At 32.1% G+C, this 17,160-nt stretch overlaps 1 protein-coding gene across 1 annotated transcript in view; it reads left to right on the top strand.

Annotated features, from left to right (window-relative positions):
* The window catches only part of LOC114334525 (protein MEMO1), an 83,855-nt gene that overhangs the window by 21,400 nt on the left and 45,295 nt on the right, over positions 1 to 17,160 (top strand). The window contains exon 3 of the mRNA XM_028284585.2: positions 5,829 to 6,010. Within this exon, the coding sequence (XP_028140386.1) occupies positions 5,829 to 6,010 (182 nt within the window). The remainder of the gene's footprint in view (positions 1 to 5,828; positions 6,011 to 17,160) is intronic.

Here is a 17,160-nt window from a genome sequence, read left to right as displayed (position 1 = left end):
ACTAATGTAAATCAAAACCGTCTATAATTTAAAATTATTTTCGATTATACAGGGTGAGTCAGAACGACGGTACGAACCAAAGTTGTGTTTTTTAAATGGAACACCCTATATATTAAATCATTTTTAAATATACTTTTTAAAAATATGAAAAATTTGTATAAGGTCTTATAGGCCTAAAGTTAATAATTTTCGAAATATTAACATTTTTATTGAGAAAAATGGTAATATTTATAGGGCTGTGGATTATGTTTCCAAGGTAATAAAAATTTAAGTGCTAGGTCAAAGTTTTTATACGATAGTGATATTTTTAAATAATTGAATATCTTTTACTTATAGCCATAAAATATACAGTGTGATCACTATTTGCAAATACAAAATTTTCTCATTTTTTTAAATAGAACACCCTGTATATTAGTATTGCATTTTGTAGTAAATATGACAACCTTTCTTTTGGTATAAGGTTGTATGGACATAGCATGTTTGGTTTTGTAAATATTTAAAAAAGAACTATAGATTTTACGTTTCGCGGATATTTTATATCCGCGATAACTTTAATTAATGTTTTTTCCAAAAAAAAAATTATAATTTGATTTTAGAAACATACACTAAAATATCAAAGATGAAAATAAGAACGTAATTAAAGTTTAAAATAAAACGTATTCAGGTGCAACTTAATTGAATTTAATAACTTTAAAATTATGTAACAAACAATATTTTACCATACTAATAAGTAATTAACATGGATAAATTAATTATTAAATTAAACAACCAATTTTAAAATCTACCCTAGAAATTTTTCTACCCTAGTAACTTTATTGTACCCAATTTTGTTAGTTAGGTAAATTGTATTTACAAGTAAGATCAGTCAATAACTTTTTAATTTACCTACATCTTGAGAACGTATAAAGTATGCTTTGAAACAAATGAACGTTATGGAAGTATATTATAAAGTAAATAGTATCTATGTAGTCGTATCACAAAAGCTGGTAATAATTTCTAATGATTTCGCCCAAAATAAATGTCATATCCACCAATTGTTCGGTTGAAAAATTAAAATTTAAAATACTTATAAAAAATTGTTACAAAAATTTCAACTACAAAAGTGTTACCAGCTTTTGTGACACCAATTAATACTATTTATATTAATAAATAATTTGACTAATACATTTAACATTCATTTGTTTCAAAGCATACTTTATAATTATTATGTTCTCAAGATGTAAGTAAATTTAAAAGGTAAATTAAAAGTTTAACTGATCTTACTCGTAAATACAATATAACTAACAATTAATTTTGTACAGGAAAGTAGCTGTGGCAGAAAAATTACTAGGGTAGATATCAAATTTGGTTGTTTATTTAATTTAGTTACTAATTTATGCATTCATTAGTATGGTAAAATATTTTTTGTAAAATAATTTTAAGATATTAAATTCAATTGAATTGTATTTATCTATTTTAATCTTTAATTACGTTTTTTTTTCATATTTGATATTTTAATGTATGTTTCTAAAGCCAGATTATAATTTTTTTTTGCAAAAAATTTTTTTAATAAAAAATCCGCAAAAACGTAAAATCTATAGTTTTTTTTAAATATCTACAAAACGGAACATGCTAGGTACATACAACCTTATACCAAAAGAAAGGCTGTAATATTTACTACAAAAGGCAATACTAATATACAGGGTGTCCCATTAAAAAAAATGAGAAAATTTTGTATTTTCTTGTATTTTGTATTTTCTGTATATGTCAAATATTTTAATTTATTTAACAATAACAGTACACTAAAAAAAACTTTGTCATGTGATTTAAATTTTTATTATCTTCGGCGCCTAATTCACAGCCCTTTGAATATTACCATTTTCTCAATAAAAGTGTAAATATTTCGAAAATTGTTAAATTTAGGCCTATAATACCTTATATAAATTCTTAAAATTTTTAAAAAATATGTTTAAAAATGATTTAATATATAGGGTGTTCCATTAAAAAAAACATAACTTTGGTTCGTACCGTCGTTCTGACTCACCCTGTATAATCGAAAATAATTTTAAATTGTAGACGGCTTCGATATACATTAATTTGGTTTAAAACTTTTTTTTGTGTATCCCATAATTTAGCCGTAATCAAAGAAAACCAGAGGTTTGGCGCACCCTGTATATTGAGGCACGGATCTAGAAATTCCTAGTAGGGGGTGGCTAGACTTCCCGAAAATATTATTATTGTTATCCAGATTTAGTCACACGGTTCACACTCCCTCTAAAGTTCTTAGCAAAGTGCGGTCCCAGTAGAGCTTGCAGATGCTGACTTCAAGGATTCTGTTTGGGGAGGATTCTGTCAAGGGACATATTGATAATAAATTAATGAGATGATCGATTTGGAGAAGTCCCAGTTAGTTGGCTAATTTCTGGTGAATAATCTTTCCTACTGAGTTATGGCGTTCTTTATAATCAGTATCCACTAACGCCTGGGTTCCCCAGTAAGATGTTTGGAAAGGTGCCTTATTGCTTGACATCCATATCGGCATTTTTCGTTTTGGACTTAAACGTCTTTGACGATATATTTCATGTAATTCCTGGTTGGAATAACCCGATCCTGAATGGTCAGTAGGAAACCTGTCTTTTTTGGATCATCTAAAAGAAAAAAATCAAAAAGATTTTATTAGCTTATGAGTTTCTCGAGGTAAGGATGTCGAGATTTTTAGTTTTAACGATTTTTGAGTTTTTGGTATCACTTATTATAAGTCAAAATAACGAAATTTTTTGTAAAAAATGGTGTCAAATTAACATACTTACTTACTTACTTACTTAGTCCTAAGCCTTTCTACCTTTAGGTGTAAGGCTGGTGGAGTTGAGTTTGGCATTGTAGTCTCCATGCTTTCCGACCTTGCGTTAGGTTTCTTGCACTTTCCAATGTCAATCCCTTCTTCTCGACTTCTTTCCTGATTTCATCTACCCACATAACTCTTGATCTCCCTCTTTTGTTTTTCCCGTGCACTCTCGTTTCGAACACTCGTTTTGTTGGCCTCTCGTTCGACATTCTACACACGTGCCCGAACCATCTAAGTTGTCCTTCTACTATTTTTTCATTGATTGGTTCTAGTTTTAGGTTTTGTCTAATTGTTTCGTTTCGTATTTTGTCTGTCCTCTTTCTGTTTGCTATTTTCCTCAGGAACCTCATTTCCATAGCATTGACTCTGGATTTTTGTCTCCCCGTCAATGTCCATGTCTCGCTGCTATACATGATTGTTGGTCTAACTACTGATTTAACGACTGCCGTTTTTACTTTTTCCGGTATCTCTTTTTTCACAAAAAATGTTGTTTTCATAGTGTTAAATAAGCTTCCTGTTCGTCCCATTCTCTCGTTTATTTCCATGTCTTGTTTACCATTTGATTCGATTATTACTCCTAGGTATTTAAAATATTCCACTTGCTCTAGTTGTTTCCCGTCTAATTCTATTGCGTGTGTCTTCCTCGTATTTGAAATTATCATTGTTTTTGTTTTCTCTGTATTAATTTTCATATTTATGTTTGATAGTTCTTCTTCTAGGATTTCAAGATTGTTCTGTAAGTCTTCTCTGTTTTCTGCTATCAATACCATGTCGTCTGCAAATAGTAGCTCCGATAGTTGAGTCTGTTTCATTTGCCAGTATCCTAATGTTAGTTTTCTTATTCTTCTCTTGGCTTTCTTTATCGCTTCATCCAGTACCACTGAGAATAGCAGTGGACTCAGCACGCATCCCTGTTTGACGCCTTGACTTGTAGTAAATTCTCTGGATTCCTCGTTATTGGTTCTTACTGTATTTGTATGATTTTTGTACATATCCTTTATTACTTGTATTATGTGTCTGTCGACTCCCCTTTCTTTTAGTGTCTTCCAAACGTCCTTTCTTCGGGTTCTGTCAAACGCCTTTTCCAGGTCAATGAAGCACATATGTATCTCTCTATTCTTCTTGATTACCTTCTCATTTACTTGTCTTAATGTGAATATTAGGTCTTGCGTGCTTCTGTCCTTCCTGAATCCACACTGTGTGTCTTCCATAGTTGTTTCTATTTGGGCTTTTATTCTTGTCTCTATTATTCTTGCGAATACCTTCCCAGGGATACTTGATATGGTGATACCTCGGTAATTATTACAGTTTCTCTTGTCTCCCTTTTTGTGTATTGGTAATATAATGTCTTTCTTCCAGTCCTTTGGTAATTCTGCTCTATTTATGATATCATTCATTAGTTCTTTCATGCTATCCATTCCCTCTGTCCCCATGATCTTTATCATTTCCGAGGTGATATGATCCTTGCCTGGTGCTTTGCCCAGTTTTACTCTTTCTGTTGCTTTATCTAATTCCTCTCTTGTTATGGATTCCACTTGTTGTTCTACATTCCTTTCTTGTATCTCCCCTATGTTGTCCTTGTCTACATGAGTTAGCTCTTTGAAATGTTCTCTCCATCTTTCCATTATTTGTTTTTCTTCTGTTAGTACGTTTCCATTCTTGTCTTTTATATTCGGCATAATGTGCTCTTTCTTTTGTCTGAGTTGTTTTAATGCATCGTAGAAGAGTTTTTGGTTTTCCCTATAATTTTTTGTCATTTTTTGTCCAGATCTCTCCCATGACCTTTCCTTTCCTGCTTTCACCGCTATTTTAACCTCTTTTCTTTTTTCTTTATATGCTTCGTAATCTTCCGGGTGTTTTATGCTTAGGTATCTCTTCAATTTGGCTTTTTTGTTCTTTATTTTCTGTCGTATTTCTTCCGTCCACCATTCTGTTCTCCTCATGTTAGTATTTGCTATTTTTGCTATCCCGCAAGTTTCCTCAGCTGCTTTGATTATGCTGGGTTTTAGATATTCCCATTTTTTTTTCTATATTTGTATTTTTTGCCCTACCTTTCAAAGTATTATCTAATTTTTCTTGGACTTTCTTCTTATATCTTTCCTCTTTTAATTTGTAACTTTTTATTTTTTCGTTTACTACCTTTCTTCTCTTTTCTTCTTTTTCCTCTGTTGTTGTCATTCTCATTATTACTAGATGGTGGTCACTGCCAATCTCTGAGCCTCTTTTCACTTTCGTATCCTGTACTCTTTTCCATTTGTTGCTGCTTACCAAAAAGTAATATATGATTGATTTTTCGTTTCTGCTGTTTTGTACTCTCGTGTATTTGTGTACTTCTTTATGTTTAAATTTTGTATTTGTTATAACTAGTTTGTTCTCCATACATATTTCTATTATTCTTTCACCATTTCTGTTTAGCATTTCTTCTCCTTCTTTTCCCTTCTCTCTTTCTCCTTCTATTAACATACTTATTATTATTAAACAAAAAATAAGCATAAAACAAAAACTATCTGGAAAGCGTTACCTCACGAAATGTGTATAGAAAATCTATGCAAAATTTCAGGTGGATCAGTCAAGTAGTTTTTGAATTACAATCTCCACCGTCTTTAAAAAAAGCAGTTTTGAGAAAAACGTTTTTAAGTTTTGACAACTTTATTTTCAATTTCTTTTTTGTCTGTCAAATCGTTAAGTGATGCACACCGGAATATGTTTTTGAATCGCGGAGTAATTTACAAAAGAGAAGGGAACACCTGTTGAACGTTTCTCACTACGCTCAAGCGCGCTGGCCTGAAGCTTCTGCAAAGCAGCCAAATTCCGGTAATTTTGCTCCGATCAATCTGAAATTTTCAGAGAGTATTTTCGAAGTTTTGTACTTTTATTTAAAATATTAAAATAATTTGAAAATTTTAAAATTTTTATACTATTCCCCCCTTAATACAGTAAACTAGCTTTTAATATTTATAAGTAATAGGGAGAAAGAAAGAAAGTAATAGTAACATATTTTTAGGCATGCCGGTTACCAGTACTGCGGTGCATGTGGGGGTCACGCTTACAGACAAATAAGCCCAGTTGTAGTACGGAGAATATTTATTTTGGGGCCCTCCCATCATGTTCGCCTATCAGGTTGTGCCTTGTCAAGTGCGCAAAAGTATAAAACACCAATATATGACCTCCATGTAGACTCACAAAGTAAGTATTTGTTAGAAAAACAATATTTATAGGTTCTGATCAGTCATTTTTTAAACAATAAAAAGTAGAATATTTTATTTGTATTATATTTTTGCCCTAATTTGTCAAAAGTCCTAACGAGAATTCATATTAAATTGTAAAATACATCAAATTTTAAGGGAGAATGATATTTTGGCCTATTTTAATTTATTTTATATTTGCAGCTAAACGATATGTTTTTGACAATATATCAAAATTGTTACTGCTACGTTGGATTATTTAAATTAAATAATCTGTCATATTATGTATTATCAATTATCCAATTTAGATCTATCCACCCATTACGACAGTGAAATTTTTAGAGATTTTTAGATAGATTTATGTAATATCCAAAAAAGTTATTTAGAAAAAATGTCGGCAATGATATTCTCCAGGCTTGTAAATATGCCGAATTCTACTGGAGTGAAATAACTACGTGGTAAAGCAAACATATTTTTTTTTATATAGGATACCCTGTATATTTTACAGGCTTACAATATGAGGCTTGATAGTAGATACTATACAGAGTATTTAGCGAGTTCTGACCACTTTTATTTCGAAATCGCTATGAAATAAACATCCTGTCTATAAAGAAGGAATACATAAATAATTATTCATTTTACATAATAAAGTAAACAATTTAGTTGAAACATAATTTATGAAAATTCTTATTAGAAACAAAGAAATCAGAAATATACATTTAAATAAATGTAATATCCTTTTAGAACAAAATAGTATACATACTTTTGATAACCTAAATTTAAATAATGACATAGCAACAGTTGTCATTCTATCAAATAGACATTTAAATGCAATGGAAAATTTGGTATTGTCAAAAGGTTTAAACTATGCTGTTACTCATCCATCTATTCCAAAATTAGACATAATTAGCTCAGTGGAGAAAATATCCCAGCGTTTACAAACTCATGAAAAAGAACAATATAGGTTACTATGTAAACTTGAATTGGAAAAGTCTAATAAAATTGAATAGAACATCAGCAAAGAGGAAATGAAAGCTTTAAAAACTTTTAAAAATGATGACTCCATAACTATCCTACCAGCGGATAAAGGAAATGCAACTGTAATAATGGATAAAATACATAATGAGGATGCAATTACAGATCTAATAACAAATGGACCTTATACCAAATTAACAAAGGATCCAACGAAGACACTGAAAAACAAGATATATAGAACTTTATTCAACTTTAAAAATGATTTAACATATTATCAAAGAAAATTAATTACACCTCATTACAGTAAGACACCACATTTTTATGGAGTACCGAAAATTCATAAAGCGAATATACCACTTAGACCCATTTGTAGTACCATGAATTCTCCTTGTAGTGAATTATCAAAATTTTTATTAAATATTATAAAACCATTTGCAAATAATGACACATTTATAAAAAATACATAACATTTTTTAAACAAATTATCAAATATTGAATTTAATCCAAATAATATTTTAGTAAGTTTTAACATAAACAGTTTATTGACAAATGTTTCATTAGATATACAGGGTATTTGGTAAAGAATGGGCCATAGTTTAACCTTAGATTCCTGAGGTTATAATAGGTTGATTTAAGCTAACTTACCTTTAGTCAAAGTTAAACTTTTATTTTATTTATTTTTGAATATTTCCTGACACGCATTTGACAACAACACGAAATTTGGTAAGTGGTGCTGGTACTGTATACCCTACTAAATTATGTTAAACAAACGTTTCTGGCTACTACCAGGGGCGTACGACCGCGACGGGGGAACTTGAATGGTTGACCCTTCCCAAATTCTACGCCACTGGCGGAATTGCTATTTTAGTGCAATTACAATTTAGTGTAAATAACATACTCTTCATTCGTAACGATAAAGCCATCAGTTTTCGAGTTATTTGAAGCTAAAAACGAAGGAGCATAATACATTAATCAAAATAAGTGTGCCTTTTCATTTTTAACTTCAAATATCTCGAAAACTAATGACTTTATCGTTACGAGTGGGGAGTATATTATTTGCATAGAAAGTATTGGAGAATCTAAAAATTATGCTAAAATAGCAGTTTCAGCAGTGGCGTAGAATTTGGGAAGGGTCAACCATTCACTTTCCCCTGTCGTACGCCTCTGGTAGTAGCCAGAAACGATTATTTAACATAATTTAGTAGGGTGTACAGTGCCTACACTTTTTGCCAAGTATGACATGGATGGATATGTCAAAATTTTTTACAGTATTCTTTTTTTTAATAATTTATTCTTTATTTAAAACTTTAAGAACGATTTGTGCCCGGTACTATAAAACTATTAGACATATCCTTATGATACTTACCTTATGGTAATACCATATAAATATATTATATTCTTTTTTTCGTTTCCGGTCTTGTATTTTTTTTGCCATAGTACTGAATTCAATGCACCTATAACTTGTTTCCCTTTGGTTATTCTGTCTTTTATGGCTTCATCACTTCTCCCTGTCTTTGTTAGTTTAACCCCCAATCACATCTTCACATTTCTTAATTGTCCCATCTTCTAAGTCGAGATCATCTGCAGTTTTTTGCTCCTCCTGTGCCATTAGAGAATGATATTACATTGACAACTAGGACAATACTAAATGTATCAGCTATAATGGAGTTATTGACACTCTGTACTAATAATACCTATTTTCAACTAAATAATGAATTCTATAAACATAATTTTTTTCTAGCAATGGGCTTTTCTTTATCTCTATTATTGGCTAATATATTTATGGAGGATTTCGACACTAATATCACTTCTAAACAAAATTTAAAACCCACAGTATGGTGCAGATATGTAGATGATGTGTTCTCAATATGGTCTCATCAGAATTGTTGAATACATTCCTAAATATTATAAACGATCAAAAAGAGACAGTAAAATTTACAATGGAAAAGGAATATAACAACACCCTGCCTTTCTGAGATGTTTTAGTCTCAAAGAAGGATACTGGATATGATGCTCAATTGTATAGAAAACCAACACACACCAACATAAATCTAAGTTACAAAGCAAATCACAACATCAACGTTAAAAAGGAAATCATTAAATCCTTATATGTTCCATTAAATCCTTATTACTTGTTCTAACGAAAATTCATTTTTAGAAGAAAAACAATTGTTAACATCTGTTTTATTAAAAAAATGATTATCCTTTATCGTTTATAAATAAGAAATTGTCAAGATTGGATCGAATGGAACAGAACAACTTAGAACGGGATCCTATAACATTCACAAGAAATAATACGAGGAAAATATCAATACCATAATATATCAAAGGACTATCCGAGAAACTTAAAACAATAGGAAATAAATTGAACATTTCAACAATATTCAAAACAACAAACACATTGAGATCTATTTTATACAAAACTAAACCTAACAATGAACAAGAAAAAACAAAGAATTGTATTTATAAAATACCTTGTGAATGCGAACAATTTTATTTAGGTGAAAAATCAAGACCATTAAACATTATAATAAGTAAACATCAGTCTTATATTAAAAATAAAGAATTTCACAGATCTCAAATATGTCAACACGCGTGGAATAATGAACATATACTTCAGTGGAGAGATTCAAGTATAGTCCTGAAAGAAACAGATACTAAAAAGAGAAAAATCAAAGAAGCGGCTCTAATTATGCTAAATCAAACCAGTTGTGTCACAAATTCCTCGGTAGAATGCAGTAGGATGTGGATACCCATACTAAAAGAGGAAGTCAATAGAAAGAAAATACCACGATTAGTAGGTCAATAACACATCGAGTATATTACATATTTTACATTTTAGTATTACATATTTATATATCTATGTATTATTAATATTAAAATAACATACATATAAAGTCAGAATTTGGTGTTAGTTTTGAGAGTAAACTAAATGTAAGACTTACAATGTCGGGATAGTATCACGAGGTTTTTTCCTGGTTTTTCCTCGTGATTTACTATGGAATCACTAACACGAGAAATTTATTGTCACCGTTGGATGTGGTTGTCTTTTTAAAGGCAGATCACATGCTATGATTTTTTTGTGACGGATATTCTTGAGTTAAAGTTGATTTCATGTAATCGAATGAACTATCTTTCAATAAAGTCGTCCCAGGAACGCAACTCATAAATATTGGCAATACCATTTTAAAGTCTTCTACTTTAAAATGTCTGAATTGCCGACATAAATGAGTCAGATTAAATTGATTTATTAGAAAATTTTTTTACCAAGCAACAACATTTTTGTTTAATTTATTAATATTTTGTATTTTGACAACGACGTCCGAAGTGGAAGTCGAAACGTTAAAAAAAATATTTTTTCAAGTTAAATTGTGGGTTATATCCCAATTAGAATAGTTAATATATTCTTAAACTTAATTTGAAAACTAGAACGTATTGTTCACCTAATTATGTGAAATGCAAACTTATTTATTTATTACATGTATTTATTCCTTCTTTATATACAGCGTGTTTATTTCACAGCGATTTCGAAATAAAAATGTTAAATACCCTATAGTGCCCATAGTATTGTCAAACCTGATATTGTAAGAAAAAGGATTCTGAGAGAAATCTAAATATAGAAAAATATACAGGGTGCCGTATTAAAAAAATGTATGTTTGGTTTACTACGTAGTTATTAACCACACTGTATTATAAAATTCACCAGGCTTCCGGGTTCAACTGGGTCGATTTTAACTGCGCCGAGCTTTCGTCATCTTCTTCAGGGAATCTCCGATGTCTTCTTTAAGGCTTCCGGGATCTCAGAGTCCTGAGCTCCCAGACAATACTTTGTACTTCTAGCACTTATAACACGAATATGTAGCCTGCTGACGAAAATCTGGGTGCTAGAGGAAATGCCGGAAGTATGGAGAGAGGCCATAGTATGTCCCATTCATAAGAAGAGAGACAGGACAATGTGCGAAAACTACAGAGGTATCACTCTCCTGGACGTAACATATAAGGTACTCGCCAGAGGCATAAGAAGCAGACTGGAAAGGCACTTAAACGAGCAGGTTGGTGAATACCAGGGAGGATTCAAAACACCACTGAAGAGTACTACAGACAACGAGAGTAAAGAGTATTGCTTCAAAAAGGTAACAGAGTTTTAGTATCTAGGAGTAACTCTAACAAGTAAAGTGGAAGAAAGCCAAGAAATTGAGAAGAGAATTTCGAGAGGAAGGAAAATTACAAACTACTAAGAGCAAAAATATTTCCAGAGAGGCAAAATTGAGATTATACCAAACAGTGATCCAGCCCACAGTCCTTTACGGAAGCTAGACATGGGTAATGAACAAAAATCATGAGGGGATGCTGAATATCTGGGAGCGGAGTGTCCTAAGGAAGATATTCGGGTGAGTAAAAGACGATGAAAGCGTTTGGAGGAGACGAACAAATGCAGAGATCAGATCAGAGAGCTGTATTATAGGAAACCAGAAATAAGCCAGATCGTCAGAACAAAGAGATTTAGTTGGTTAGGTCATCGTAAGAAAATGGCAGACGGAAGGTGGGCAAAGGACTCGCTGATGAGAGGGGAAGGAAAGAGGAGAAGAGGACGACCAAGAAAAAAGTGGCTAGAAGCGTGTAAGGAAGACCTGGAAACAGTTGGGATAACAAATTGGAGAACTGCGGCCATGAACAGGAGAAAATTGAGGAAAACCGTGGAGAAATTCCAAGCCATGGGCCTTTAAGGCCTGTTGAGCTACAAATATATATATGGCCTCTCGGATAATCCTTCGTTTATAGAAGCGGATGAGGGCTATGGTTCCGGAGTTTTCAAAATCAATTTTGTGACCTGTTTGAAGATGTTGCTGACCTAAAGCTGCAATTGAATTGGAATTGCGAACAGAAATGGGATGTTCATAAATTATATTTTGGATTCTACGATTCGTTTGGCCTATGTAAGATCGGGAGCAGTCTGCACAAGAAATTTCATTAAGTTCGTGTTGTTCATTTGGAATGTTTTCTTTAATTGATCGGGCAAGAGATGAAAGTTTTTGTTGGGGTAAATATTCTTTATTCCTTTTGACTTGAGGATCAAGAGGAATAAAGACAGACATGACGGAACCTTAAATTAGTGGTATGAACTTTTATGTAGTAGGTATCTTTTTTCTGTGGGAGATTCATTCGCTTTATAGACTGACATTAGACTATAGAATAATTATTTTAAATATATTACTGACTTGATACAAATATGATTTGCCATGATAACCCCTGACGGGATTAGGCAAGGCCATAGCTTTAGTATATTTTTATTTAATTTGGCCACAGATGAAATAAAATAATATGGTACGACCCTTAACATGATATTTATAGCGTGGAAACCACTTAGAGAATAAAATTGTTTGTGTTCTTATTTTAAAAAGTTATAAAAAATGCTGAGACCCGTCAAATTTTAAATATAAATACAAGGTGTTTGATAACGAATGGGCCATTGCTTAACCTTAGATTCCTGAGGTTAAAATAGGTCGATTTAAGCTAAGTTACTTTAGTACGAACGTTGGTAATAACCGAAATACAGAGTGTCGATGTTAAACTTTTATTTTACGTTCAAATTTTTTATTACCCACTCACATAGTTTTTGAATCAAAATTTTTATTCCCCTATTATTTTTATTTAAAAAAGGTATACTACATTAATCTCGCTAAACTCAACCGTTTTCGAGATAAACGCATTTTAAATCAGCGATGCAAAATAATTTTTTGTATAATATTGTATTTACACCCGAAAAATAAACTTAAAACCATAATAATTTCCAAAAATGTATCACAAATTCCTTCACATGGAATTTGAAATGCAATGACAAAAATATGAGAACTTGCACAATTATTATTATGGTTTTAAGTTTATTTTTCGGGCCATAACTACGATGATATTATGTTGCATCGCAGATTTAAAATGCGTTTATTTCGAAAACGGTTGAGTTTAGTGAGATGACTCATATGACTGTAGTATATCAAGTATGTAAAACTATTAAGAGAATAATAAGGTTAATAAGAGTTTTAATTCAAAAAGTATGTAGAGTGGGGGATAAAAAAAATTGAACGTAATAAATGAGTGCTGAAAGACTCTGGGTAATACATAATTTTTTGTGGTGAATTTAGATTTCTTGTCCTAAAAAATCCTAAAAAAAGTATGTAGAGTGGGGGATAAAAAAATTGAACGTAATAAATGAGTGCTGAAAGACTCTGGGTAATACATAATTTTTTGTGGTGAATTTAGATTTCTTGTCCTAAAAAACCCCCGCTTACCAAATTTCGTGTTGTTAGTTATGCCATGCCTGTCAGGAAATATTCAAGAATAAAATAAAATAAAAGTTTAATGTTGAATGGGTTGCATATGTGAGTTCATTTCAAATGAAGTAAAGAAACACAAACTTACTTACAATCATTTAATTTACTTCGACGACCGGTTTCGATCTCTACAATATACAGATCATCTTCAGGTCGGCGTTACAAGTAGTTAAATGATGGAGTTACAAGGGTTGCTTTGTAAGTTCATCGATAACATGTTTAAACGTCCAGATTATGCTAATAGGATAGCTAGGTGAGGGACTGGGTAAGCGGACATGCTTCGTAGGTCAAAACACAGTGAATTGGAATGGATCCTGAAGGCAGATGTGTGATGTGAAACAGAGACAGATGTATTAGTTATGAGAAAGACAACGTTCGGATGGGAATGTTCATAAATGCAGCTAAGGTGTAAATTGACTTATTGTAAGCACCTGTACGATTGTAAAGGTCTTTGCTCTTAGGTGTTTTGAGCTATGGGCAAAGGTCGAAGTAAGGAAAAGAGACAAATAGGAATAAGTTGCAAGTTTGTATTGTTCCCAGTCACAGGACTAAGGGATGTCAGTTAGTTTGTATCATTGTAGGTGCCTAACACTAGGAAATCTATGAAATGTAGAGAACTATAAGAAAATTAATTAGATAAAAAGAATGTCAAATTAAAATATTGGTTAAAAAACTGTAGATTATTAAAGGTGATCTGAGAAACGATGGGGTTTGTTTAAGCTATTGTATGATAGTGTATGTTCAGAAAGAAAATAATGAATAAATAATTAGAGGGTGTAGGCACTTACATTGAGAAATTTTAAAATAAATAAATAAATTTTAAATTTTTGTGTTAATTTATTTATTTATTTTAAAATTTCTCAATGTAATTACAGGGTGTAGGCACTTACATTGAGAAATTTTAAAATAAATAAATAAATTAACACAAAAATTTAAAATTTATTTATTTATTTTAAAATTTCTCAATTAAGTGCCTACACCCTGTAATTATTTATTCATTATTTTCTTTTTGAACATACACTATCATACAATAGCTTAAACAAACCCCATCCTTTCTCAGATCACCTTTAATAATCTACAGTTTTTTAACCAATATTTTAATTTGACATTCTTTTTATCTAATTAATTTTCTTATACAAACTAACTGACATCCCTTAGTCCTGAGACTGGGAACAATACAAACTTGCAAACTTATTCCTATTTGTCTTTTTTCCTTACTTCGACCTTTGCCCATAGCTCAAAACACCTAAGAGCAAAGACCTTTACAATCGTACAAGTGCTTACAATAAGTCAATTTACACCTTATCTGCATTTATGAACATTCCCATCCGAACGTTGTCTTTCTCATAACTAATACATCTGTCTCTGTTTCACATCACACATCTGCCTTCAGGATCCATTTCAATTCACTGTGTTTTGACCTTCTAAGCATGCCCGCTTACCCAGTCCCTCACCTAGCTATCCTATTAGCATAATCTGGACGTTTAAACATGTTATCGATGAGCTTACAAAGCATCCCTTGTAACGGCATCATTTAACTACTTGTAACGCCGACCTGAAGATGATCTGTATATTGTAGAGAACGAGACCGGCCGTCGAAGTAAATTAAATGATTGTGAGTAAGTCTGTGTTTCTTTACTTTATATAAAAGTTTAACTTTGACACCCTGTATTTCGGTTATTATCAACTTTCGTACTAAAGTAAGTTAGCTTAAATCGACCTATTTTAACCTCAGGAATCTAAAGTTAAGCTATAGGCTATTCGATACCAAACACCCTGTATGTATGTGCTTTTTAAACATAAATTTAAAAATCAGTATAAAATATAGTTGATAGTATCAACTATATTTTATACTGATTTTTAAATTTTGATACAATATATAATAAAACATATAAACAAAATATAATAAAAAACAACTAAATCTCAACGAACTATATCATGTAGGGTCTATTATGAATAATACAGAGTGAAATTTTGAAATTATACAGTGTGAAAATCACTTATGCAATAATAATGTTCGTGTCCTTATTTTTGAAAATTATAAAAAACGCTGGGACTTAAATTCAAATTTGGGCTTTTTAAACATTAATTTATATAGTCAGAGTGATTCACGCAAGTTTAGCATAGTCCGTCATCTTTATTTTTAATGAAACACTCTCTATATTTTTATGTTTTTAAAAGTTCGGTAACAACCTGATCTCAACAAAATATACTGGGGAGCAAAAAATTTAGATCACATTTGGTTTTATAGGTTTCTTGGTAGGAGCTAATATAATATTATTGCTTTCCGAGAAATGATGTATGTAGTATATATCATCATTTGTTGTTGTTATTTGTTAGTTAAGTCACGTACTGTTAACGTATTTACGACGTTTACGACTTTTTTATGAAATATCTGCATTCACTCTTGTGGAACTATTACGGTTAATTGCCAATTGTTTGTGTATAAGTGTTATGTTTTTTGTGTTAAACCTATCGGTGATTCAGTTTATTGTTGATGGTGTATATCTAATGAATCATAATGTCTTTCGAACATTCTGTGGAAAGAATTGTAGCATTGATACAAAATGGCTGCAAACAACGCTAAATTTTTTTATATTTGAAATTGTTTTATAAGCCATTAGAGTGAAAACTTAGTCTTTTGCTAGCAGTTGCCACTGCATCTATGCCATTTCGTTCATTGCAATCCGTGACTGCACGCCGGTGTTTGTTTTGGTTGGATCAGAGAGAGCAGCATATGTGCCTCCTGATGAGAGACTAATACGTTTCGAAACCGGTAGAGGTGCTTGCTGCACTCTCTGATTGGACTAGAATATGATGCGGCTGTATTTTCGTTTTGCAAATGGTTATTCATTTTTGTTTTTTATATGTTTACCAGCGCTATGAGGAGACTGGTCTACTAATCAGAAGGCTAGGATCCGGGCGAAATTGAATCACCACCCAAAGAGACGATCGGCTTGTGGTGTCCGCAAGTTTGTGCAATAGAATAACATCTGCGGTTTTCTTACGAAATCAACTTCAAGAGTTGTTAAGTGTTAATGTTACTGAATGGACTGTTAGAGGAAGGCTTTGAGGTGCTGGATTATCTTCCAGAAAGATGACTAAAGGCACCATTACAACGCCGACATCGGATAGCAAGATTCAATTTTACCCAGACCCACATGAATTGACATAATGTAAATTGGAGCAACGTACTGTTTTCAGATGAGTCGCTTTTTTGTCTCAATGGTCTCTGAGTACTCTTCGAATACTCTTCGAGTATGTAGAATAGCCTGAGAAAGATATACGTACTGTTTTCAGATAAGTCGCTTTTTTGTCTCAATGGTCTCTGAGTACTCTTCGAATACTCTTCGAGTATGTAGAATAGCCTGAGAAAGATATGCTGCGGTTTGTATTGATGAGCGACTCCAATTTGACGGTGGATCGCTTATGGTCTGGGCAGGAATTACTTCACAAGCACGCACGGAGTTAGTCTTCATACAAAATCGCTCCCTTACGACTCACAGATACATTGCAAAAGTTTTAGATGGTCATGCTCTTCATGACTATATGGGAGAACGTGGCATTTTCATCCAAGATAATGCTAGACCCATACTGCCAGACCCATACTGCCAGAGTTGTCAGAGAATATTTTGCTGAAGTGGCAATTAGGTGGTTTGATTAGCCACCAAGCAGTCCAGACATGAATCCTATCGAACATGTCTGGGATGAGTTAAGCCGAAGTATCCGAAGGCATACACCCGCTCCAAGAACTACCCAGGAGCTGTGAGAGTTGTTATTGTAAGAATGGAATATCATCCACCAGAATTAGAGAAGGGCGCATCTGTAAAAATATTAGTGCATTTGG

This window comes from Diabrotica virgifera, chromosome 10 (genome assembly GCF_917563875.1).
Source record: "Diabrotica virgifera virgifera chromosome 10, PGI_DIABVI_V3a".
NCBI lineage: Eukaryota > Metazoa > Arthropoda > Insecta > Coleoptera > Chrysomelidae > Diabrotica > Diabrotica virgifera.
Note: the sequence above shows the minus strand (reverse complement) of the source record. Positions and strands in the feature narration are given on the sequence as shown.